This window comes from Cuculus canorus, chromosome 2 (genome assembly GCF_017976375.1).
Source record: "Cuculus canorus isolate bCucCan1 chromosome 2, bCucCan1.pri, whole genome shotgun sequence".
NCBI lineage: Eukaryota > Metazoa > Chordata > Aves > Cuculiformes > Cuculidae > Cuculus > Cuculus canorus.
The window spans coordinates 42,649,446-42,677,018 of NC_071402.1; the positions used below are offsets into that span (position 1 = coordinate 42,649,446).

A 27,573-nucleotide genomic window follows, 5' to 3' on the forward strand; every position below is an offset into this window, starting at 1 on the left:
TGTCAAACCACCCGCCAGGGGCCCGTCCTTCCCCGCGGCCGTGGCAGGGAGACACCGAGAGGAGCCCGGCTGGGCGGTGAGCCCACCGGAGCCTGCGGAGAAAGGATGGGATGTAACACTCGTTAAACGTGGAGGAAGGGGGACTGCTACCCGCCTCACCGGCCCGCACTAAGACGACATGGGAAGCAGCCGGGCCAGTCACAGCCGCTCCTCACTACGGCCTCTTCCCCCACCCCCTACCTCCAACGCCCTCCGAGGGCGCGACTTCCGCCTCCCGCGAGCAGCCGCCGCCACTTCCGGCGCGCGGTTCCTCCCGCGGGCCGCCCCCTCCCGGCATGCGCTCGCGCCGGAAGCGGCTGACGACAATAACAAACATCGGCGGCGGCGGCTGCGCCGAGGCTGCCCGTCCCCGCGCCCCCGCCTCCCCCTGCCCGGGCGCTGAGGCGGTTCGTTTCCCCCCCCCCGGTGAAGCCCCCCGGCCCGCTCGCACGCAGGGAGGCAGCGTGTGGTGGTGGGGGCTGCTCCGCCGCCGCAGGATGCGCGGCGCTGCCGCGGGACGCCGGGTGAGTGCGGCCGGGTGAGGCGCGGGCTGCCCCGCCGCCCCGCCTCTGTCCCTTCTGGGGAAAAGGCAGCGGCGCCCCGTTGAGGGCAGGGCGGCCTGGCAAAGGGCGGTGGTCCCGGCTTTGGTCGTGGGGCGGAGAGCTGGGGAGCGGGGGAGGAGCGGGATTCTCCGCTGGCGCCAGTCCCGCGGTGGCGGCAGGGTCGCGGCTGGCAGCGGGGCAGCGACGGGCGGGCCTGGGTGCTCCCGCCCATCCTCCCTCCCTTCTCGGGGCTCCGCTGCCAGGGCGAGGGATTCGCGATGAAGTTGCTCTAAGGAATGACTCAGCCTGGCTGCGCCTCCGTGCCCGGCGTCGGTCGGACGAGCGCCGTGCCAGAAGCCCTGTGTTTACAAACGTTGTTCTGCCTTTCCCTCGGTTGTTTACTTGCTCGCGCTTCCGAGGAAGCCTATGTGCTGTGCTGAATTTTCCCGTCCGTTTCTCGTTGGTGCTTTCTAGTAGGCTTTCAGGCTGTTGTGTTGATCCATGCTGGCGTTTCTTATTCAGTGCCCCCTCGAAATTCTGGGTTATGTTGGTTTGGAGGTAGAAAAGGGGGTACGAATGCTGGGAAAATTAAATAAACTGGGCTTTGAGGTAGTCATGTCTCTTACTTAACTTCATCTGGAGACAATAAAAAGTGATAATCGTGTCTGAACCTGAGCTGCTTGGAACCAACCCAGAAATGTTTGTTTAGTCCTCTTAGAGACATAGTCTTTTTATTTTTTTCTGTGTATGTGTCATTTGTTTATCTGAATTAATTTAGCGTGTTCTGGCCATGAGCTATTCCCCGTAGTTCGTATTTAAAGCTTTTACCTTTGTTTTGTTATAGGAGAGAATGAGGAGAGGTTTTTTTTTTCTCTGCTACTCACATCATTGTGTATTAGAGGTAGTTCGTGCCATTGGCTGTATGAAAGAACTTACACCTCTGAAGCTGTTTGGTCGACTGAATGGTAAAAGATAGCTCAGTGATGCTGGAGAAATGAGGATGTAAAAACACACTTTGTGCAGTTAAAGTTTATACAGCAGGGCAGTACTGTGAGGAATCTAGACACTGTAAATGCTTCACAGTACTAAAGAAAACTTGAGTATTGTTATGGTGTGCTTAAGTTGTGAACTTTAAGAGCGTTTAATGTGTCATACCTTGGAAAGTTTTTAGAAGATGAAGCACATAAAGAAAGGATTTCACTGTTATCTAGTGTTTTATCATAAATGTTAGTGCCAAGGAGCAGATGTTAGTAAGAAAGAAACTATATGCTTAAGCATCTGTAGGTTTAGTTTAAATGAAAGTATGCAGAGGATATATGTATATGCTTATTCTAAATGTTGTCTGGAACTAGAAATGGGTTGATTTTATTACATTGGGAGAAGTAAAGAAAACAACTTAATAAAGAGCATGAGGTAAGGGGCTTTAGTTGTGCCAGTTGTAGAACTGGAGATACAAAAGGGTTCACTTTAGGTAGTGGATTAATATAAGATAGACCTAATTGCGTTTTAGAAATATGTTATTGTTCTACACTTTGTACAAGTAGCTGTGTATTTTGTACACCTTTTTTTAAAAACAAAACTATTTTGTGTTATGTTGATCTAGCCTTGTGCTCTGCATAGATTTGGGTTAGTAGTCTCTGAGATCATATTTGAGGGGCTGGCTCTCTCCCCATGTCATGTTACCATATTTATAATTAGAAGTGCATGCACCAGGCTTTCACGCTGACTGAAGAGGGCAAGAGTTGTTTTGTGGCGTCTGTTTGAAAAAACTATTTGTCCTACATGTTATCTGAACACTGCTAAGGTTATGCAGTCTTGCAAAAATTAAGGTGAAAAATATAATTTTTAAACTATTAGTACATTTCTTAGAATTTCAGCTCTTCTGGTTAAGTAGAGGGTGAAGGTATGTTGTGGGGTAAGAGTGGCATGTGTCAGTTGCTTTTGATAAGAAAGTGGCAGTTACAGTGGGATCATTTGAAAGAACTTTATGCTATCTTGTAGGGTAGGTTGTTATCAGTGTTTTCTTAAGTCTTTTATTTGGTTTTAAACTGGCATTTAGTGTCTGTCGAAGACTGGCTCAGGGTGGTGTAAGGGTCTTGAGACTTCTGTTACACAGATTGGATTTATTCACATATTGTGGTAAAGTTAAATAAGTCAAAATGAAAAACTACAGCGTATATACGCGTCTGTCACACGAGCTACTTTGGACAGTGTCCAAGCAGTCATGAGTCTCCTTCTGCATATGCGTATTGCTCAAGAAAGCTGTGCTGCTGATTTTGGTCCACAGCTCAATTACATTATATGAGGAGTTTCTGAAGAAGAAAAAAAGAAAATTTTAATATCCTGTTATTTTCAAGGACCCAACTAACAGTGACATTCTGAGGTGAAGTTGATAATCAGTGTTATCGAGTAGCAAACACTTCATTACAAGATGCCAGCTTAAATAATAATATTGTATTATACTGCAGGACCTGATTGAATGCACTGATGCAAAGCAAACAAAAAAAGTGTCACTAATATGTAAATTACTACTTTGTAAATTACTAATCTAATTGATAGATTTGCAATGTATGTGTTTGTAGCTGATTTCCAGACTGATGATTTCAATGTAGAAGATGAAAGATCTTACCTGGATTCTTTGTCCTAAAAGCCTACAGCATGATTAACGGTAGTAGGGAAATTGCTAACACAATTATTTTTATGAGTTAATTTAGGATTCTGTGATTGTTGTGAGAGATAATTTTGGAGATATCATAGCCACGTATCAGCTGTTTCTGTCCTCATTTGTAAGCAGAATTGGAAGTGGGTATACTTGATAATATATTTTCTAATGGGATTTGAGCGTAACTAAACTGTTAATAATATGTAAATAATTCATAAAGCTAAATTGTTGGCACTTGCCAATAGAAATATCAGAACAAATTTATTGATAAGAAATGTGTTTTCAGAGATTCAGATGGAGTTCACTACTTGCTGTTGCCTGCTCAGGACAGTCACTCAGGGTGTCAGGGCAGTTCTTGCTTGTCTTCTGTCCCTCTCCAGGTGTGTATTTTCTTTTTGTTGTTCGGGTTTGTAGTCCGTGGTTCCAGTAGGGTACTGAGCTCAAACTACCAGCTCAAGCAACAGCTTGTATAGCTTTTTACATGCGTCCAAGATGTTGACAGTTTCTTTTGGGAACAGATTTTGCAGCTGGGCCTGCTGTCTGGATTATATCAAGGTGAAATGATTACATTGTGCTATATATAAATCTTTAGTAGTTTGTGCATCTAAAAAACTAGCTGTTGTAGAATGTGGTAGCCTGCTTTCTATGTGAAGTGACTTGTTTATTATATGAATTTCTCTCTGACCTGTATTGATTACCTGTTGATTGAAAGTAACATGTAAAAGTGTTATAACTAGTTGAATTCCAAATGTCCTGCATCTGTCTTTCTGTCTAGTGCCATATGTCCAACAAGGAGACTGATGTGCACGTATTTGAGAGCAGGTCAATTTAAGGAGTGTTCTAGTGGGTCTCTGACTTCAGAGCTTGCTTATTTTCTTATTATGAAATAGCTCACATTTTCTCAACTCCTAGGAATTATTACTTGAAATAGTATTTTTGCTTTTTCAGGACAGTAGGGAAGTTTTGGTGATGGGGAAATAGCGTGTTCAGTATTTCATTTGCCTCTTATTTTTATTTGGAGGAATTAGGTGAAATTAATGTCTGCATGATAGAAACACCACACTTATTATTTTTGAGGGTGTGTTTGAAAGGCCAGTATACTGTTTTTAGTTCGAACAGATTAAAAGCAGTGTGTATTTTGAAGTGGAAAGCACCATTGGAGAGCTGATTGAAGGGTAAGTTTTACTTCTATCATGGATTTGAAAATCAGACCGCTCTTAGCAAAGCTAAAATATAAATTCTGTTAAGAATAGCACTTTATTGAGATCTGATTTCTATGGATATTTGAGGTAGCTGCTCCTAAATTCCCAAATTTGACTTTGATTTAGTGCTGGAGTTCTCTTTTGTAACCCTCTTATTTGTCACCTCATTGTATGATTGAATTTGTTCATACCAAATTCTGTAAAATATGCTTTTTTGCCCATTATTTGTAAAATAGATATGGCTGCAGCAATTTTTGCTCTTTCTCATTTGAGTGGTGGTTTCCTGACATTGCAGGGACTGTAAATGTTAGTGATATATCTCAAATTTTATTTTGGGTTTGTTGATGCCAAATAGCTATGCTGGTATGTCATAAGTGTGGATATTTGTCCGTTATTTAGTGTAGATGTGCCTAGTGTAGACAGTACATCCAGACAAAGTGGTGCTTTTATTATACAGTTTTCCTTCCATCCTCCAGTGTGTGTATTTTTATTAATTTCAGATGAAGTGGAGATTCTTATATAAGAATATATTGTGTAACTGGAGTAGCAGATCTCTTGTAATATATTATGCTTATGTTCTAGTGCAAATATTCTGCTAGTAAGCTAAGGATAGCTTATTTGTCTATTGTAATTAAAAACATGCTTTACAGATACATGCTGTCTACTGGTTAAGAGAGACTTGATTCAAACAGTGATTTATTCTGTAAACAAGTAATGAAAATATGACTAAATTCTCAATTCTTTCTGAACAAAAGAGGGGGTGTAATGTGCAGACTTTACTTGTTATGTGAAAGACTTGGATATGAAATACATATAAATTTCAAAAAGCAGATGTAATATAACAATTTCACATGCATTTTATGGCTGCAAACAGCACAACCAGGGTTCATTAAGGTAGGAGTACAATTGTAGTACCTCAACAGTTATGGGTTGTTTTGTTTTTCTTTTGTGAGGTTATGTAGTTCTTAACTTAATAATATGCCATAATGGGATTTATGGAATTTATGGACTTCATTAGTTGTTTTAAACTACCAAAGGTTTGTCCCAGCAAGCTAAAGAAGGGCAGCTGAAAATTACTGAAAACCTTGAGATAAATCTTGATATTCTGCAAACCCCTCCTGCAGCTCAATTGCTGTTATCTTCTTTCATATTTATGTCAATAGACATCTGAGGGTGATTTGTAGCTATGTAATGTTCCAGTAAAGTAGTAAGCTGATTTGTCAAAGATCTAGGCATGGTTTTAGATATGTATTCATAGGGAGAGTGAGGGTTACGTTGACTCTACGTGTCACTGGTGCTCCTTTACTTGTCTATTTCAGATACTGCTGAAAAGGCTTTGATAAAGAGGAGGAGGTTTATAGGTGATATGTGGATTGTAAGGAACCGAAAAATGAAAACCTGGTGAATTCTGTCTTTAGATCATGAAAGCTCAAATGCTGAATTTATAAACATCTATATGAATAAGAAAAGTTTGAAACAAGTTTGGAAGTTGCTAGTCATTTCAACAGTTTACCAAATAGTGGTGAATTTCCTTATCACTGGAAAACTTTATTCTAAACTATGATTGCTTATGAATAGAAATTAATGAAGGAATAACTTGTGACTTATGTAGGCAATCGTACTAAATCACAAGGATCTTTATTTGTCTTATATTTAAATGTTGTCAGTCTTTTACTTCTTTTCTATCTCTAAAGTTTTCATTCCTGTGATTAAATGCCATTTAATCAGTCTTATTTTTTGCGCTTTTATCACTGAAAATAGATTTGGTCAAGTTACTTTGTATTCTCCATGTAAAAGAGGAAAAAACCCCAAACTTGTAGCATTATGATGATGTATCTGGGGAGGGTAGGAGAAGTAGTGCTATGGTCTATCTTTTGAGAAACTCTGTCCTCTTTTCTATCTGTAGTAACTATTCATTTTTATTTTTTTTTAAGATATCTTAACTTGCTCTTTAAGGAGATACTGGCTTTTTTTTAATAGGTTAACATTAATAAGGAGTTATCTATTAATAACCAATGATGGCATGGACAGTTAGGAAAGTGAATTATGTATTCTGTAAATTCTCACTTGTCGTCTTGGGTGATGGTGCTGACATTCAGTACCTGCTGTATTCATTAGCCTCTTCCCAGCCTTAGTTGTAGTGTAAGAGTTTGTAGGGCTGTGGAATAAAGTGGATCATGGAACTAATTTGAGCTAACATTAACCTGGGGAAGTACACTATTTCTAACTTCTTACAGTAAAGTAATCCACTTTACTCCATAAAAGTATTGGAAGTTGCAGTGCAGGGTGAGGAGCCGAGGAACTGGCTGAGGGACGTGATTTGTGAGTCTGATGCTCTTACTGTAACCAGTGCTTGTGATTGTGGTCTTGGTTAACCAGAGAGTGTTAGTGAGGGAAGCATTGGTGTTGACTTGTCTGACTTTGTAAGAAACAAAAGAACTTTTGTTGGTTGTTTCTTGCAGAATTGTTTGAAAACACTGTAAGATTTTACACACCAATTATTTTTAAAGAGGGAGAACCACCTGAAGCTCCACTTAGCCAAGAACACCATTCTTTGCAAAGTGACTGTATTAATCACTAACTGGAGGGAGACATGTAGTTTAAAAATGCTTTTGAAACGGCAAAATTATGCCTTTTAAAAAAAAAAAGCTAACCTTCAGTTAGCTTTGTCAAAGACCAAGTCACAGACAGCTGTGGAAAGACTTTCCATCTATTAAAAACACAAAAGAAAGAAGGAAAGGAAAAGGATACTTCTCCAGGCTGTGGGCTGTTTTGTAGCAATAAGAATGTCACAAAATCTTAATTTTTTTTCTGACTTCTACCTGTTAACTAAGGCACAATTTTTTTTTTTTTTTATCAGGTAAATGATATGGGATTTTGAAAAATATGGTGGTGTTTTCTTTTTTTCTGTTGTAGGGGAAGAATTTTGTCTGATTCATTATATAGATTGTTTTTGGCAACTCCTCAAATCAGTGAAAAGAGAAGTGTAAACAGATGCTAGCCCTCAGACCTGAAGTTTTGTGATTATATACATATGGAATCATGACACCATGCCTAATAATGTGCTTGTTGCCTCCTAAACGTGTTTGAAACTATTGCTTTCCTAGAATTCACAATGTAAGTTGTCTGAACTTGTAAGAAGCTGCATTATTTTGGGCCACGCCAATTTCAAAGCTCTTTTCTGCACAGTATTTTTCTACCTGCCCACATGAAGTTGCTTTTTGATCTCCTGCTGTTCCACTGTTGACAGGTATCGCTGCACCTACTTTGCTGAATGAGCAACTTCCATACAATTCAGAGTTGCTCCTGCAACTCTGAATGTGGTAGCCTTTAATAACTTTTGAGTTATTTGTAAAATGATTAATCTTAAAAGGGCAGGGATGGGGAACCCCCTCATATACTGTGAATTACTCTTTACTGAATTACTGAGTTTTGAATTCCTCTTTACTGAATTTGGAATAGGGGCTTAGAATTGTTTACTGGTTGCTCTGCAGAATTGCTGCTTGGTTCTTGAGTTGCATGAAAAAGACTTTCTTTACTGACCAGCAGCTGAGTTTGAGAGCTGCTAGCACCACAGTGACTGTTGGAGATACTGTAAGTAAGTAACCGCCTCTGTGCCTGTGCACATCTCAGTGCAGTATAAATAGAGCTCCAGATGGCACCTTACAGATGTCAGGGATTGACGGCCTTTCTTTAAGTCTGCTATGTGGCTTGAACATGAGGTTTATAGGCTTTGATATAAGATGGTAATGAGAGATGTGTTACTCTAGGTGGAGATCCTATCTCAGTGATTAGATGTGGTTTTCTGCTTAAATTTATTTTGGAGGAGCAGGGTATGAAACTATTCTCTGCAGCTGGGTCAGGAAGTGTCTTACTGGTTATTGGTTATATAGCTCAGGATATTTTTTTAAGACGTTTTGCTTTAAGGTTTTTTGAGTGGGTTTTAAAGCATGTTTCCTTTCAACACTGGCTTGTCCAGTGAAGGGTATGTATTTGCATGGTGTTTTAGAAACGAAGCCATTTCTGTTACTAGAAGCATTAGTAAAGAATGTGCGTGCTGATAATGACGTCATTCTGTCCTTCTGATGGTACTAGTAGTCTTCTGCAAAATGAAGATATTTCTGGTTAGATGCATTAGTTGCAGTGTTAGAGAAAGTTCCTTTAAGCTTTTAGAGATGATCTTAAAACTAATATGAAGGAAGGTGTTTGTTTCCTTAAATTAAGCTTCAGTCTCTATTTTCCTTTGAAACTAGGATTTACGTGCTGTAAAATCCTTTACTTAGTGTACAAGTTGGAGCAAGTGATCATTTCTGAGAAGGGCACCTGAAAAAAGCCAAAGGACATAGAGGTAGAAGACAGGTTTGTGGAAGAAAACAAAATTAATTGGAAGGAACATTCTGCACTAGTTTTGTACTCTTGTCTATTACAGAGTGGCCTAAGTTTAAGTGAAACAGGAAACCCTGCTCTAAAAGGAGAGAAGGGTGAATTCACAGGAATTGTAGCATCTCAAAGGCAAACCTTGAGATTTGCTGACTGATGGGAAGCACAGCTTAAGAGGTTAATGTGCCCCAAAGTTGGTTCTGCATCTCCAGAGGCAATGAAGGTCTATTCCCCTTGAGAGAAGATGTTCTCCAGATGAGGTATTCGGTGGATGAGGAATAACACTGGAATCTTTTAAGCATGTGACAGACTTGTCAGGCTTTGCTGCAGATGAATTGACCTTTTGACAGGGAGGAATTCTGCAGTGATCTCCTGTGAGACGCCTGACCCTTATAATCAGGAGTAACTTTATGACTCATATTGGAGACGCTATCTGTTACCTGCAGTATATATAGCCCCAGCTGGTCTGCAGTAAGAGAAGAGAATCTCTTTATTAGAAGCATATAGATGGTGTTCGTACAGAGCTATGTGGATGTCTGATAATTAGCAGTGTGGAATTGCATGCTTCTGAGTGAGTCTTGCCTTGTTTAGGTAGTTTAACTAGTTCAGTCTATCTGCTTTCAGAGTTGAGCTATTTGAATATGCATAGAGGGGGAAGAAGTGTGGGCCTCTTGGTCTGCTGTGACCTGAAAAGTGAAGCATTGACACATATGGCACTTACTATACAGATGTGAAATGGTATTTCTTCAGGCACAGAAAGTGAGGTACCTTATACTGCTGGTGTGTTGCAGTGGAATTTTAAACACTGGGTTTAAAGGAAAGCCATGACTTTGGCATAGTTCATTTAAAATTACAGGAGTTAAATAAAAATGTATTAATAGCTTTCTTTGGAGTTTAGTTTTTCATCCAGTTTATAAAGGAGGCATGGGAAATGACATGCAAAAAACCCCATGTACGTGAACTTAAATAGTGGGATATCCATAGAAGAAACTTGATGACTTTAAAGTGCAGTTGATAATGCTGCTTTAAACCCAAACAGCATAAATGTTGACTTCTCTCTTTGTCGTACCCTGAATGCCGTGTTTCAGTGTTTGAGTGAGTTTATGAAGTTGGAAGGAATTGTACCATGAAACAATGGAACGGAGTTGGATAATGGAGCAGGGATTCTGCACTTAATGACAGAAATGGATGGTTAATGTAGCCATAGGGCTCTTTGTAGAGTGCTGTGAAACCTGTGCTGCCTGTACTGTAATTACAAAAAGGAAAGGTCTGTAAACAAACATGTGACAGTGAACATGTTCTGAACAAAATAAGATACATTTCAGAACTCTAAACAACATGCATTGAAAGTATTGATCAACACAGACTTCAAAAATACTGTTGTTGAAGAGTTTATATTGAATAGAAAAAGCTTGCAATGCTTTCATGAAGTGAAGGAGATGTAGTAATTGCATTGCTATGTAAACACAATGTACAACAGTGAAATAAATTTTGTAACCAGCATAATGTATTCATGGCTTGGTTTAGTGTAATGTTACCTAGCGCAACAAAATCTGCATCTTCTGAATTAATTCTGGAAGCTTTTTCGGCTTTGTGTTAGTCTTACATCCTTTTTTACTGTTTCATTCTTCCAATATTCATGTGTACCATCATCTGTCTGCTCTCACAGTTGTTACAGAAATTTCCTTCTCAAAATTTCAGCTTTTTTTTAAATGGTATTGCTGATAATTCATGGCTTTTGATCATATAAGCTACTGTCTCATAATTTGAAGGATCTAGTTTATATGATAACATGGATCTAATGCTGTGGGTAACACAGTTTAAACAGCTAATCTGAGTGGATTAGTCATTTTGTTACAGTGTGCCTGATTGCAGTTAGCAGCTCTGTCTTCAGTAGTTGTCAAGTACAGTAGTTATTCTACTTCTGTTAAAATGAATTAAAATAATTTCGTCAATGTAATGCTAAAAAGCTTGAAACTTGTAACACTATGTAACAGCGTAATGCTGAAAAAGCCTGACAGTCTCTTAATGGTCTGTTGAGGTAATACAAACTGAAGAAGAATGAAATGTATGGATTTAATCTGTTGTGCCTGAGTTTCATGTCAAGTTTATGTGAAAAAATTCTGCTTACTACTAATCATAATATTCTTGAATGAATTTATAGGCTAACTTGTGATAAGTGGCACACCTTTCTTTTAACAATCTGCTGTAATGTGACTTTTGAAAGAAGAGAGACTTCGGCAACTGTGAATGGTTTTAATACATCTCCCGCCTCTTAAAAATAGTGGACTTTGTTGGCCGGGATCAGCCAGATGTTGTCTGGAGGTGTAAGAGTAGAGAGGGCTCTCAAAATTCAGTTTCTTCTGGTGTTCTGAAAACAGGCAGCTGGAAGGAGGCACTGGAGATAGTTCCTGCTGAAGAGAGGGCTGCAGCCTGCCCTTATTGGGCACCAGCTAATCTGCAGTAGAGGTTGGTGTCAAAGGCATGTGTTTCCTGAAACCTTGCTTTACGTGATTTCTCTGGTCCTGGAAGTACTCACTGAAACTTGTGGTAGCCTTGTGATTGGGTGAATTATTTTGTCTTTTTTTTTTTTTTTTATTTAAAGAGTAACCTAATACAGATTTGTCCTGCCTGTGCGAGTGTGGTTCTGTTCCCCTGGGATTGTTTCTCGAAGTGTTGGGTGGAAGAAACAACACTTGTGTTTTAACTTCTTAATGCTTGCAAGGAATTAGAAGAATAGAGATTATAGTGTTGTGACCCCACTTTGTGGCAGAAATGTTTCAGTAGTTTCTTGTTATTTGTAAATGTGCATTACTTTGATCTAAAGCAAATTCTAATGAGTTTATTTTGCTCAAGTACAGCTACTGGCTATTCATAGCTAAATTGGCAGAGGACACTTTGGCTACTGGTTTTCCATTGGTGGTGGTTAAACACATTGCTTTTTTCCCTTTTATTGCACATTTGCTTCTGACAAGGTAACATGTGTTGGCATTTTGCATGAGAGGAAAGAGGAACTGAACAGAGGGAGAAGATAATAGTTGAAGTAACATCTTAACAAAAAGTGGCACCTGTTCCGTGAATGTGAAATACATGTGATAATTGTGTAGTTTTTTCCTTTATCATAAGGTTTTCAAATTTGGGATGTAGTGTTTCTGATTTACTTTTAGTGCCGTGAGTTGTATAAAATGATTTACACGTTCTAATGGTCTTCAGGCTTCAGCAAACCTATTTTTAGTAATGGATTATCGCCCTTTATAGTGCCTGATCATCTTAAAGCTTGCTAGGGCATTAACATGATAGAAATAATGTTTGTTTGCAGTTCAGAGTTTGTGTACCTGCCTGACTGCCTTCAGCCCAACTGCTCGTCGCTGCCTTCCTTGCTAAGGGTTCCTTCTCCTTTGGTGGTACTACTTAACTGGCAACAGTTAAAATGAGATAGGGTAGCCTGAACAGATCATCTTTGCTCATCTGTCTCACCTTGATTGTTGTATTTTCCATTGTAGTTTAAACAGCAGTTCTGGGAGAGGAAGTCCCTGGCAAGGATGCCAGTAACAAGCAGCTGGACATGGTAATGTCTTCAGTTTATTTAGAAGTAAATAGATAACTGGAAATATTAAAAACTGTTCTGAAAGTAGGTGAATGACTTAAGAAACAAAGTTACCTTGTTTCAAGTAAGGAAGGTAATGCTGAATCCTGAAGGAATCTGTTGTATACATCTGCAGGATAAAGCTGTTCATTCAACACCAGTAGCACGTGTGAATTTTTACACTGGATTTCCTTAGATAACTTGCGTTTTTAGTATGCATTGTCACATCAGTGTTCTGTACAGGTTCTGAAAAACACCTTCAATTAATGGAAATACCAGCAGTTCTTTTTGGTGAATTAACTTTGCCTCTTTGTAAATGCTGAAAAGTATCACTAATGGTAATTTTAAACCAAATTTATGGGCAAAAATGTTCAGGTATGTAGCAGGCTTGACTTGAGCAGACTTGTAACTGGATAGCATTGCTAATAAAGAAAAAATACTACCACGTAATTAGTCTTTCTGGCATTGACATAAACTGATTTTTGGGTTAGATGGTGACAAAACCCTGACATTTTAATATTACCTGTAGTTGCATTCTTTATTTTTCTTTGCAGATCTTTTCTGGCTTTGAATAGCCATGCTACTATATTGCCAAAAATCAAGTGAAGCGAATGTGTTTGTTTATTCTTCGCTTGAATTTGAAGAAGGTGGTAGCTTCATATAGTGCCTGAAGGTAATTCTTTCTTTGCTTGAAGTTAAAAAGTTTGAGACTACTGATGCGTGTGTGGCAGATGCCGTCATGAATATTTTTGATCTTGATAATGTTTTTTTCTTTTTATGTTTTAAATAGCTAGCTTTGGTGTTAAGGTATGGAGAGGGGGAAACGTTTAATTAAAATTTCACTTTATACATACATGGGGTTTTGGACAGATTATCTCTTAAATATCACTTGAGCTTAGAAAATAATGTTTATATGACAACTAGATACTATAGAAACCTTTTACTCTGCTTAGGTGGAAAACAACTTGTTTTGGTGGATGCTCCATGGTGCTTGCTTTAAGAATTGTATTGTTTAACACACTTGTTTCTAATTCTACCTTGAGCATGATCACAAATGTGTCCTTTGTGGAAAGAAATATTTCTACATGTGAGAGATTTTAATTCTGAAACCTAAGCCAAAGAATTTACTGATAAATTTTTGCTAGCTTGTTCTTGGTTTTCAGCAGTTCTTGTCTGTATAACAACTTTGTTTAGAATATATTCTTTTTCCAATATAAATTGTAACTGGCACCACCGAGTACAGTAGAGTTCAAATGTAAGGGCAACAAAGCTCGATTTTGATAAGATTATTTAAATAGGGCTTTTTTGTTTGATATGGCTCTGTACCTGAAGCTTTGTTGTGAAAATGTGTTTTGACTAGTTCAGATACTATGATGAATACTTAGTGTTTGAAAAGCCACTCTATTAAAAGAAAGCTCTTATAACTTTCTGAATTTAGTATTCTGGTCAAACCTCTCTTCATTCCGCCATTTAATGTTATTTGTTATTTTTGTGGCTTTGTCAGTTTTACTCTGTGTAGCCAAAGAGATAAATGCAAATTCAGACTTATTTTAGAATAATGCAGTTAGCTGTGTAGAACTTGCGTGTGTGTCCTGTTCGTATTTTGGGGAAAGAGGGACTTCTTATGCTTCCTATAAAGTCAGTTAATCAAAAAAGTCATTCTTATAATGATATAAGAACATTGCTGAGTGGCTAAAACTTTTACAGCTTAACTTTTCATAATTCCTTCCACATCCAAAAAAATTTTAGGTCATTAGTGACTGCAGTGCTAGTTGTATTCCTGCAGCAGCCTTGTTAGTGTGGAGGAAATTATTCATAAACTTCCAAGCTCCTGTGGAGTAGCAGAGAAAATAATCACAGAAGTGCAGAGTATTTAATTGATAAAATCTCAGATTAAATCAATGTTTTACAGAGCAGTTCAATGTTTTTATGTACACTGGAAAAATGTGCTTGTAGTCAGTCATCCAGACACTTGTAGGTGACAGGACTGAAAATGTCCAATGTGTTGGACTGCAGTGTCTTTCTTGATCACTTCATATTTGCAATTAGAAATATTTGCAATGAAGAAAGTAGCTACAGATTTAGCTAGTTCTGAAAACAGGAAAATAGTTTTTTTACAACTAATACTTTATTATGGAGAGATACAAAAAGAAAACGTACATAATTTTAACTTTTTTTTGCTAATACTTCCATATATCTCAGTGAAAAAACTGTGGGTAAGGATAGTAGAGTGCAGATAGGCTTTGTTGTAACTTTAGGAGTGAATATCTATTACATAGATCATGCTGCTGTTCATAAAATCTAGAAAGATATCTGGAAATAATTGTATCTGGGACTTTAAAAATGCATTTCATAATTGAGAATAGCTAGGTAATGATCTGAGAGAGTGGCCTCTGCAACTGAAAGTCATCTTTGCTTTTATGTGTGTGTAGATAAATATACACACATTTTTATATATATATATGTATATATAAAGTTTACCTTAGTGTGTGTGTTTTTGTGTTCTCCTAACCATCTGCATATGGAGGAGCTTACCTTGCCCATGTTTCTGGTTGAATGTTTTATCCTTATTAATGGATAAAACACTGTGGAGTATGAGAGCTGATATATTCTCTCACAATATATGTATAAGAATTTTATTCAAAAGCATGCGCATGTATGTCTTTTTCAAAACTTGTGTGTGAAACTAACACTTGAATTTTTTTCAGTTTCTAGATGATTTTAATGGTGGAAGTTACAAAGTTCAGAAACCTACAGAAATCATCATGAAGCTATATGTATTTCTGGTCAACACTGGAACTACCCTTACCTTTGACACAGAACTTGCTGTACAAAAGTAAGAAAATAATTTTGTATTGATTGTTTTTTTAAATTAAAAAAAGAATGTGTGTGCATTTTTTGTATACTGAGTTCTTAAGAGCTGGTGGCCAGTTTTTTTTAGTGTGTCCATGCAGTTATTGCCCAGGTTTTAATGGTTTTGAGTGACTTTTTTTGATAAGCCTTTTTAGTGCCTTGCAAGTGGTTGTGTTTGCTTGAGGTCCCATGAAAAACTGGATGAGTTATTTATTTTCGGAGGCAGTGACAGAGGATAGCCTATTGTTACCCGAATCTGGTGTTACGTTTGGTTCTTTTTGGAAGAACTATCAGAATGCCTTCTGATCTCCTGTGACCTTTTATCGGACTGGGTTTTTTTTTTGTTTAGGAGGCTGCTGTAAAAGACTTATTTTTTACTGACTGACATCATAGAAGTAATTCTGCAGAGTGCTCTTTCTTCTGTCAGCATATACTCATCCTGAAGAAAATGTGTGTTCTGTGATATTTTTAGATTGGATGCTAAACAACTGGCATATAGGCATTTGTATCACATCCGGGATGGTTAAAAATTGGTTGTCTCCTATGTTATAAGGATACAAAATGTTTTACATCATTTTATATATAAAAAATCCAAGACTCCTCAGTTGAACAGTTTAAGGTCTTATGCTGTATATATGACTTGCTCTTTCAAAGAAGACTAACTTTCTTGGAGTTTTTTTGCCAGTCTCCTTGTACACACACAGGCAACTATCTTCCCAAAGACCATGGAGGCCATAGGTGAATGCTTACTGCAACGCAGCTAGCAAGTACAGGCTTGTGCTCATGGGATGTTTGTAGTGAATTCACGATGTTATATTGAATCATGGTTATTTTAGATAGCTCATCTTTATTTTTCAAGCGCTGCATAGCCAGTAACATCTCTATGCTTCCTGCTGGTTATATCAAAACCATTGATGCTTATATTGATTATTCACTTGATACTCTGAAACTTTTTAAATACCTCTGCTCAGGTACTTTTCCAGTGCTATAGTTTGGGTCAGTTATTGTATCGTGTTAGTAAATTCTTCTTTAGTTTTCCTGATCCTTCAAGACAAAGTCTAGAACTGTCTAAAATAAACAGTGATGTGAAGATGTCATTACCTGAATTAAAGGTATGGCGATGGTGAACAAAACCAGGGATGGTTGATTAGTCTAATTTTGCTGCATTGAAATGTCTGTAATGTTCATATGAATTTGTTGCATAAATATGGGTTAATTTCCCATTATTGTCAAGTGCTATACTGTACTTCATGTACAATAAATCAGAGTTGATTAGGTGAAATTGTGCTTGCATTATGCATAACAAAGTGTCAATACTCTTGTCATCTTCTAGGCTTTCAGTAAGTCAACTGTTTGTTCATAAAGGATATAGTCAAAGAAAGAAATGTCTTTTACAGTTCTTATCCTAAAAGCTTGCTGTGACTTAATCCAGAATTTCTGCATGCCATCAGATCTTCTTGGGAGAAGATTGCTGATGACTCAACAGTAATGCGGAGGCTGTCATCTTTTAGCTGACACTTTTAGCTAGATAACCAGAATGCAACACATAACAGAACTTAAAAAACTTAGAACTATTTCATTGTGCAGAATAAAAAATAAGTTCTTTAAAAAAAAATCTGCTATGATACATCCAAGTCACTTATCCTTATTACAGGAATATGTAAAATCAGAGATACAAATATGCTGATCTTCTTTTCCTTTTTTTTTCCTAGTGTGGCTGATCTGAAACATGCAATTCAAACTAAGTACAAGATTGCCATTCAGCACCAAGTACTGGTTGTCAATGGAGGAGAGTGTATGGCACCAGATAGAAGAGTGTGTAGTTACAGTGCTGGAACAGTAAGTGCATACTGCATTCTTCTTCTAAGCTGTCATTTATAGAGGAAGAAAAATATAAGTTTTACTGAAGTATTTTTAAGTATTTTTATGTAGTGTACTGTTTACTAGATTTCTTTGCTTTGGGAAACAGATGTTTATGTATTCAGCTTATACCTATAGATTTTAACATGTTCTTAAGACACGTTACCCATATGATGAAATAGTCCATGATTAAACAGTATGTTGCCTTTACTCAGTGTTTGGTTTAATTTTCTTTTTGAGTGTAGGATACCAACCCAATTTTTTTATTCAACAAAGAAATGATCTTGTGTGAACGTCCACCAGCTATCCCCAAAACCACATTTTCAGCAGAGAATGAGATGGAATTGAAAGTAGAAGAATCTCTAATGATGCCTGCAGTGTTTCATACGGTAGCATCACGGACACAACTTGCTGTGGTAAGTACATTCTTTCTGTACTTGCACACCAAAGGAAAATAACCTTTTTGTATGTTAGAAGGGAAGCTTGGTATAAATTATGAAGTGGTTTGTTCAAAAGGCAGTAAGAATGGTGTGTTAGTGATGATATATTCTTCAGAGCCTTTGTCTCAAAGTTTCAGGATACATATTGAAATACGCTTGCTTCTTCAGTGTGTTCAAAACTTCTTTGAAAAGCATATTATGGTACAGCTTTATGGATGCGTATGTTTACAGCATTTGCAAAATAAAAACAATCTGGTTGCTTTGGACCCATGCCTTAATGCTCTGCCTCACTCTCGGTGTCTTCAGTCTGCCTCAACCTGAAAACAGAAATGTTTGTTACTTTGGAAATGTTAACCAAAGCAGAAAATTAGCAGTATAATTTTTAAAAGCACTTTGCCAAGCTTCTGTTTCGTCTTCTGTTGAAACAATTGCTGAGGAATTAATAAAACTAAGCTTCCTTTTTCTGAAATTCGGGTCTTTAATTTTTGAGTGCTGGCTTTGACTTGTATAGAAAGCAAACTTGACAGAATTCCGATTTGATTACTTCTGTATTACTTTGATAGGGAGAACTAATTCCCTGCAACATGGTTGGTAAGATATTAAGTGTGCATGCAGTAGAAATTGAGAGAGTGGTAAAGAGAGTGACACAACGCCTTCAGTAGCTGGACTGATTGTTTTTCCTCATGTAAGGAAATCCTGCCCTCAATTGCATTAAATATTTTTCATGTCTCTAAGGATTATTTAAGTTCCACCGGCTGGGAGTGGGAAGAGTGATTTTGTGTAGTACTTAGCACAAAAGAAATATTAATATGTGTTTTTAGCATGTTGCCGTGGTAATAGTCTGTTAGTTTCAATGACAACTTTAATGCAGTCCAAAAGAGTATTTAGCACTTGAAGTGGCTGGGTTTTAATATTGGACAGCTGAATTAAGAGAAAAGTGCCAAGCCTTGCAGAGAGTAAAGGGGGTTGTGGGTTTTTTTTGTTTGTTTTTCCTCCTTGGCCTCCTGACCTGTCAGGAGAGGGAAAGTTAGCCTGAGTAATCTGACCTTGACATACTGTCAGATTTAAGGCAAGGATTTGAGCCCTGTAGACTCCTTTCCTCTCTCCAGCACCTGTTAACAGTTAGGACCTTGACTTATTAGGCATTTGTAAATTATATGACTGTCACATGGAGAAGAGTCGATATCAATGTAATCGGTTAGGAGTGGGAGGTTTTCATTTGTGCTCTTAGAAGACTTTGAGGATTCTGGTTTTGGCAGCTGAAACTGAAAGTGTTAAAACCATTTTTTTGTGAGGTGTTAAGAGAATCTTCTAAAAGTCTGCAAGACTCAACTATTTAATAGTTAGCATTGATTTGATGTGAAAGGGGGGCTGTAGTACTTACATGGTCTTTGTGTTTGTGCTTTACTTAGGGTAATGAAAGTGAAACGTGATGATAGCCAGTGTCAACATTCCTTGCTCATAGATTATCATCTTTCTTCATCATATTTCTAATTTTGTTGTAATGAAGATTCTTAATTTTGGTTTTGGTGTGGGGAAGTTATAAACTGATAAAACAGATTTAATTCCTCTGGGGTATGTTTTTATATTCCAGGAATTACTCCAACTTAGACAGAATTGTTAGTGCTACTTTCTCTTCCCCTTTGAATCTGAAGGATATATTAATATATGGAGCAAACAAGTTTATTGCAGTGTATCTGCTTTTAAATTAATTATTTAGATCTTTACTGGCTCATTCTGGTAGCAGGGCTTCTGTAAAGGAAACCCATATTTCAGAAACATGCTTAATAGTCTGTGTGGAGTGCATTTTTTATTGGCCAAATGAAGCAATAACATTTAGCCAGAGACTGAAAACTTTATCTAGAGAGTAATCCTGAGCTGATTTGCAAGAAGGAAAATCTTTACATACTTGATGGCTCCTATTAACGTTGTGGCGTGGAGGGAGGAATTTAGTATTTAAAGGTCTTTAAACATAGATCTAAATAGAATGGAGGTTTTATTTTTAGTCTGCAGACTTATCTTGAAAAAGATTCTCTGTTGCCCACTTCAAGTTCTTCCTTGCTTGTAAAGAGCCTCCAATGATAGTAGAAGCTTTTGTGAAAAGCTTAGAAATTGATGTAAATAGGTAGTAATATTCTTAAATCTGATACACGTTTATACCCACAGTTAACTTCATCCAAGATTTTAAATCTTTAAGAACCATAGGCTTTGTGTTAGGCTGTGAAAATGCATTGGATGTTTGTTTGGGAGGTCAGGGAAATGACAAAACCATCATGTACTGTGGAAGATTAGTAAATAAACTCGTAACTTTAGATGAACCAAGATGTGAAAACTGTATAAAGGACTATTGCAGTATTGTACTGAAGCAGATATTCATGATGCCTGCTTGAAGCACATTGAGCAGTAGTTCAGAAGAAACTGAAGGATGACTGGGAATGTGGTTAGAACATTAATCTTCAAGGTTCACCATAAGCCTCTTGGCTGTGAGGAAGAGGGAACCTGGGTTGTGTTAAACCTTCTCAAAATTGATTAAGATCTGGGGAGAGCTAAAAAGGCGCTGAACCTCTGTAGTCATGAAATTGATGCATCTAAAGCCACAGAGTAATGTAGAGATGACTTCATGCAAAATGTGCATGAAAAATCTGTTTTATGATGATCCAAGCTTTGTCTTTTTATTAATTTTAGAGACATAGTAAACTGCTTTACCAGAAAAGCTGAGTGATACTTGGAGTGTCTTTATCTGTCAGTTATTTATGCTAATTTAGTTAAATCTAATTAATGCTAACTGCTAATAGATTATAATGTTTTGCTTTAGGAAAAGAAAAATTACGATCTAAATCATTGCTTATGATATAAAATCTTTCTTACTCTTGTCGACAATAAACAATGGTGTATAATGATGTGAAAGTAGGGAAGAATATTTGATAGCTGCTGGTTTCTGTTTAATTTGGTATTTATTTTGCCCAGAGGATTTACATAATGATTTTAAAATTGGACTTGATACAAAATTTTGAAAAGCATATGAAATAGTAAGAATTGCTTATAAGATGGCTGCTACCTTACTGTACAAGAACTCTTGGCGATCTCTGGTACCTCATGCCTTACGCATGCTTTAGTAATCAGCACTATTGTTATGTGGAAGATTATGAATATTTCAGGGTGTGAAGCCTTATTTCTACCTTGTTCCTCCTGCATTTTAAGCCTGCTTGAAAACTGTTAAATTTAATCAAGTTTTTTTTGCATTTGTGACTTGAGCTGAGTACTACTTGGCAATTATGCTGTAGAACTGTATGAAAGGTGTTTGGTTTTTTACTTACTTTGAAACTTACTAGTACCATGGAGAAAGATAGAGATATTTCTGATTCACTTTTTCAGATCTGTAGTTTGTATACACTGGTACATTGCCTTTAACTTTTTCATTCACAATAAAAAGTAGTTCTAGATTTTCTCTTTAGAAGTATCTTTATTAATCCATGCCTTTATTTCCTCTCCATCCCTTTTTGCCTGTCTAAACCAGAACACTATTTAAATTCTCCTTTTGCTTTCTGCATTTTTTTGCCATAAATTTATGATATCCTTAGTTACTATACCAGTATAAAAAAGGTAATCTCTTAGTTTACAGGGTCATTCTTACAGACTTTTGTCCATATATGTATAGTGATATGTAAAAGCAGCCTTTTTTTCTTTTCCCAATAGAAACTAATTTTATTGACTTATGTTACCATTTATAGATTTTAATACCTTATAACCAAAAATCATTCCTGTGAGAAACTTACTACCTCCTGTTTGGTTTTCCTCTGTACTGTGATTATCACATCAAGATACCTCATTTTGTTCTTAATTTTGCTTTCATAATTTTAACATCTATACAGATTTTCTTAACTTCCTGTTGATTACATGAGATCTCATTGTGCGGAATTGAAAGTATAAAGATTTGGTAGTGTGAAAGAAGCTGTCTGTTACCTTGTTTCTTTGCCAGTTAAACTGAAATTCTTCCCATGGGTTTTGTCGTATGTGACGCTGTCTTTTGTCTTATAAACTTCATTTTATCAGGTCCTTTTTGGGCAGTGTTTGTTGCATCTACTGTCTGGCTTTTAAATCTCAGTTAAAGAAAGTTTGTAAGCCTGTTTTCATTTTATGTCTCAATATCCTGGTTTCCTTTCTACAAAATGCTTTCCTTTGAGATGTCTGTACCTAAGAAGTTATAGTTGCCTTTTTGCAACTAGCCTCGTTTCTCACTTCTCTTTTAGTTCAGTAGTTTTGGCCTTGAGCTGCAATATGTTCACAATGAGTTACACGCTGTTTGCAGAAAGTTAGGTACACAGCAGCTTAGGAGAAGACAAGCCAGTTCCCTGCACAGTACATTGAGCAATAAACTGTTGTGTGAATCTTGTCTAATCTTGTGGTCTAACGCTACTGCTTAAATGAATTTCTGGTAGCTTAGCCCTTAGCGAAGGATTATTTTATTTTAGGGATCTAACAGAAGCTCTAGTGGTGTTCTAGTGATATAACTGAATATCCTCCCCTGAAGGTGGATATTGGAAACTTGGGACTTCTTGTTAGGAGCTGTGTTTCACATCTCATATGATATAGTTGCTCCCATCATGAAACTGTCAATTCTGGTCAGTTTCCCTGTGAGAAAAGGGAATGAGGATGAGAAACTGTGTGATCATTTCCTTTGATTGCCTAAAGCCATGGCTGCAGTCATAGTACCTCTATCATTCTTGGTTTACTTCCAAACACTTCATAGTACTTAAGCCAAGAAGTATAGTCATGCTTCCTGGAAGCTGCGTATTTACTATTTAGAGAAATGCTCTTTCACTTCTACCAAGAAGCTGTTTTGAGACCATTTGGAAAAAAAAGTTACTTTAAAATGTCAGTGTTCTTTAAGGCATTATAACGTTAGTAACAATTGTGTAGCTAAATTAATGCTATTCATTCTTTCTGGCTAAATTTTTAGTCTAATAGCCAGACACACTTCTAGCTCTTCCATAGTAGTCTAGTCTTCTTTGTAACTTGGATTAGCAATCATTCTCAGTCTTTTAAAATAGTTAAGCTGTGTAAGATTAAAATGGAGTAGATTTTAGTTAACCTGAAGGTACTAAAAGATGTGCCTGAAGATACTCTAAAAGATAGTGTGTATTTAATCGAGAGGTAGGCCTTTGTAACCAGAACGTTTAGATAAAGCTTTTGGAAAATTCACCAGGAGAAGAAGACTTGGGTGACTTGGAATCAAGCTAGTAGAAGTTACCACTTACCTTTTACCGTGGTTTGATTCCCTGGCTGTGGTGGTTTGTGAGGTTTTTTTGACAGTAAATTCTGTCACTTGACTTTTCCAAGACTGCTTTTAATGTCAGAGTGAAAAGCTAGTGAAAACGGTACTGAGGAAGTAATGAAGTTATGACTTATAGAATAACTTATTCTGTATTATGCTGATGAAGTAAATACTTTGAGTATTAAGTCATGAACTGTGTGGACAAGTGTCCAAAGAGCGTAGTCACCAAAAATGACCGATATTAAAGAAGAATGGAATAATCAACTGTATAATGAAAGGAGAGAAATTGCCAGGAAGTATTGCTCTCTCTCAAAGTAAAGTTATCTGTTCCAATTACAGGTTTTAAAAGCTGAAATATCGAAGTGGTTGATCTAGTAGTTTTACTGATGTTTTAGTTGTAGGTGTATGAATTAGAAATAATTGCCTTGGTTACTAATTTTGGTAAGCAAGATACGGTTACCTTTTCTGGAACAATTTATCTGCTGTTGTAGTGCATGGTTGTTTGTAATTTCACTTTCAAGGGTTGGTTGTTTTTTGTTGGCCTGAGGTTGATTTTTTTTTCTTAGGGAGAACGAAACCTATAAGGAGTCCTTTTTAGAGGATTTCAGACACATGGCAATAGAGGACTTTGACTTGTTTCCTTTTACTGCAGGGTTATAGAGAATGGAAAGAACCCTGCATTTCCTGAGAACTTTTGTTCTTTAGAGGTAAGTCTAAAGACTACTTAAGACAAACAGACCCTCCCCAGATCTTTTTCATTTGGATGAGCAGAATTATGTCAGTAGGATGCAAAGGACAAAGTCTTGAAATTAATGGGAAATACTTCACCAGTTAATTTGGCCACTGATTTTATTTGGAACGTACTAAATGGAAATAATTATAATCAAAAGAATCACCTAGATCTGAGTTCTGGTGATTGAAGGAAATAATTCAAATAAAAATTCTGTTAAAGCACCTAAACAAAGATAAAGATTTTTCGTGTGGACGTGAAGTGAAGATGCCTTTATTTAATCTTCAGCATAATGTCCAGTTAATTTTACTTTGAGTTTGTCTAGTGTTGTACTGGTAGTAGTGCTTCTTTAAGTTCATGTTCCAGTGGTATGGTGAAGCTCTCGGTGTTCTAGGTGTGGTGGTATAGCAAAGTAAGATGGATGTAGCTTTGCAAGGCAACTGAAGTTAATTTTGATACTTGGTGAGCTGTTGTGTGTCTGCCTATTACCCTTGAGTGGATCTGTGAAAAATCAATGATGAAAGCAAACCTGTTAGGTAGTCTTCATTTTTCTGTGCTGGGGCTGCCAACTTTATTGAGAAGTGTTAAAGCATGTGTTGGATTGCAGGCCTTTATTTATATGCCTGACATAATTCAGGTTTTAGACTTTATTCACTTAGCAGAGTGCTACTTAATTTTTTTTTATGCACACAGACATACTGGTTATGTGAAATAGATTGGACTTAATCCTTCTAAAATAGCCTATTGAAGTCTCCCCAGAAATACTGCTTGTGGTGATGTTGGAAGAACAAGCCAAATCACTTGAGGATATGTTTCAGCAGTGATGAAATAAGAAAGATATCTGCAGTTTTTAATTTTTTAACTATTTCTGAGCTACATAGATACTCCAAAGGAAGGAAGAATGTTCACCACTTCATTTCTTGCTGCACATGCTTACATTTTGAAAGCAGGGTTGTAGGATTGATTGAAACAGTATTTTCTTCCTGATCCCTCCATGGACCATTAAAGAAATAAATTAAGTTTGATGGTGTTCTTGTTCCCCACATTAGTATCTTCTTAGTATGCTCAAGACTGAAGCAGTTCTCTTAGGTGGAAAAATTTACTCCATGTGGTTTGAACTGTTACAACCATCTGCTTGGACCCCCTGAATTCAGAGTAATATTCCTTACTACTTGAATGTAATGGGCTTATAATGAGCTTATTTCTGTGGACTCTAATTGCATTTGGATTCATCTGTGCAGACAGAATTCTACTGCTTGCCCCCATTACCCAGAGAATTTCTTCAGCTCTTAGGATACACATGTGAAAATAACTTTGGGAGGATGTTAATATGGGATGCTGTTGTAATATCTTGCAAATGTGCCTTGAAACAGTCATGTTTCTGTTTAGTTGTACAATTTAATTTGTAGTGTATTAGCTTGCTGGTAACTTTGAAAAGGTGTTATTTGAAAGAAACTTAGCTACCTTTTCAGGCTAATAAATTTTGAGCTCAATCTTAGTTGTGTTGGAGCTTGAAATAGTTCAGAAAAAAATCTGTCACCTCTCTGTATCCTGTTTATGATAGCTTTCATAAAGGGACTTTTTGTTTTAATGCCTATGTCTCCTGCATATATAACAAGGACTTGCAGCTCATCTTACAGTAAATACCTTGTTGAATACTCATTAACATTTAAGTTTTTTTTTATTTTTATGTAACTATTTCTTTGGACATATCTCTGTTAAGTGTCAGGATCTGTAGTATACTAAGATGCCCTTTTGGTACATGGTTTCTAGAAAATAAAGAAAAATTAATTTGCCACTCTGGGAGGTATTTTTGTTTACCCTCACTCTTCTAGGAGCCAGAATGCTGGGATGCAAGTTTCCGATTTGTTTAAATTTGGGTCGGTCACCACAGGTTGAACTCCTAGATACAAAATGTCCGGTGCTGGTTATCAGTAATGTAACAAGTGATCTCAATTGTAATGATTTTTTTTTTCCCTACCAAAATTCGGTGATTTGTGAATTCTGTTTTGTGCTTGAAAAGTTATGCTAAGGAAACAACATAGTTAAAGTGAAAGCCTTAACATTCTCAAGGTTCTCAAGGAAGCGTCAAGAATGACATAGTAAATCTAGATGAGACAGCACTAACTTCTAGCTGTTAACTAGATGTTAACTTCTGATGTGAACACAATAAATAGATCCAGCTAAGAAAGCAAGCACTGACCACTAGTAAAGAGTTTGTATTAGGGCAGAAAGTCTGGTCGTATCAAGTCTAGTGCATACGTTTCCTTCTTTCCCTGAAGTAAGAGTGATATGGGACGAAGGGCCACGAAGATGGTCAGAGGACTGGAGCACCTCTGCTATGAATACAGGCTGAGAGAGTTGGGATTATTTAGCATGGAGAAGAGAAGGGAGAGACGTTATAGTGGTCTTATAGAGGAACATTTTACAAGGTCGTGTAGTGTTCGGATGGGGAGGAATGGCTTTAAATTGGAAGGAGGAAGATTTAGATTAGACATCAGGAAGAAAGTCTTCACGATGGGGGTGAGACACTGAAACAGGTTTCTCAGGGAAGTTGTGGATGCCCCATCCCTGGAGGTGTTCAAGGCCAGGTTAGATGGGGCCTTGAGCAGCCTAATCTGGTGGGAGGTGTCCCCTACCCATGGCAGGGGGGTTGGAACTAGATGATCATTAAGGTCCCTTCCAACCCAAAGTATTCTGTGATTATATGATTACGTGTTTGGGTTGTGCTATGCTAAAAGAGTTTATTTAAAGGAAAAAGGAACTATGAAAAGCCTCTGCCTAGGGCTTTTTAAAAAACCCATTTTTTTTATTTGAAGATTGGAGAAAGCCAGTGTTTATTTTCTCCAGTAAACTGTGGTCTTCACTTGAAGGAACTCCATCAAAAAGACTTGATGATCGGTTTTGATTTTGTAGATGGTTTATATTGGTTTTAGTCTTCAAACTAATATGTTTCTGCATATGATCTCATTTCTGGAATTATTGCCAGTGGTTTGGAGGAAGTTTGACTTTGACAAGAGACTAGCATTTATGAGGTGAAAGTAAAATACTTGTGGGCATTCCCAGATGTACATTGGAATGCAGTGGGGACAATCAGTTACCTTTTTGGCTTCATATTTTGCTATATTTTTTAGTATACCTAAGGGTAAACCAGCCTCTTCTTTTGGTTCTTAATACAATAATCGGGGAAGCAGTAATTCTGGTTTTTTATATGCTGTGGAATTTGCCTTTGACTAACTTGTCTATAAAATGAATTTAAAATACAAGTTGTTCAAGTTGTCAATATTGCATTAGCTTATGTGAATTCAGATTGTATAGCTGAACTGATGATAGTCTTCAGAAAATAACTTTCAGATTTCAGTGCTATTTGGATGCTGTCCTAGTTGTGTTATCATTTGATTTTGACTTAAGCAGTGAGAGCTCATGCAGCAAATAATATAACTGTTCTTTGCACAGAAATCCTTATCTGCCCAGGAAGTGACCAAAGTTCAGAAAACAAGATGACAAATAGTGTCTTTACAATGAAGTGATAGAATTTATTTTATTTATTTTATTTATTTTTTATTTTCTTGGAGTTGTGTGTATGTTTGTATATTCGTTGTTCATCTGCTGATAGCTTAGATACCAGTGATTTGAAGGACAGTAGAATTCTGTCATGCTGCTTGGGACAAGTTTGGACTTAAAAAAAAAAAAGGAGGGTGTTTGTAACTTTCAGGTTTTGTCTACTAATTCTGAAATGTTTGGATAAATGCTGTGTAGTTTTGTGGTTTATTTCAGGAAGATAAGCGTTGTTGGGCTCTGCAATTGTTTGTGTATGTGCTGTTAACCATGTGTTCAGCAGCAAATGCATTCTGCAATACACTGATATGCTGGGTTTTTAACACTGCCTTCTCACTGTATTTGCATAACTTGTTTACGCATGCATGGTTTTCTTACACATATTACAACAGTGGAAAGTTAAGTGCTCAGTCCTAGTTTAACAGTGTTCTCAACCTGCCAAAAAT

At 37.3% G+C, this 27,573-nt stretch overlaps 1 protein-coding gene across 6 annotated transcripts in view; it reads left to right on the forward strand.

The window, feature by feature from the left end:
• The first annotated feature begins 390 nt into the window (after positions 1-390).
• The window catches only part of RB1CC1 (RB1 inducible coiled-coil 1), a 71,511-nt gene continuing 44,328 nt past the window's right edge, over positions 391-27,573 (forward strand). For 2 of the 6 annotated variants that reach the window (XM_054057378.1, XM_054057380.1), the window contains exons 1-5: positions 427-563; positions 12,966-13,084; positions 15,120-15,247; positions 16,977-17,103; positions 17,370-17,540. In XM_054057378.1, the coding sequence (XP_053913353.1) occupies positions 15,177-15,247; positions 16,977-17,103; positions 17,370-17,540 (369 nt within the window). In that variant the 5' untranslated portion in view covers positions 427-563; positions 12,966-13,084; positions 15,120-15,176. Of the gene's footprint in view, positions 564-12,328; positions 12,394-12,965; positions 13,085-15,119; positions 15,248-16,976; positions 17,104-17,369; positions 17,541-23,405; positions 23,547-27,573 lie in introns of those variants that run through there. The other 4 variants (XM_054057379.1, XM_054057381.1, XM_054057384.1 and 1 more) reach the window with 4 other exon arrangements.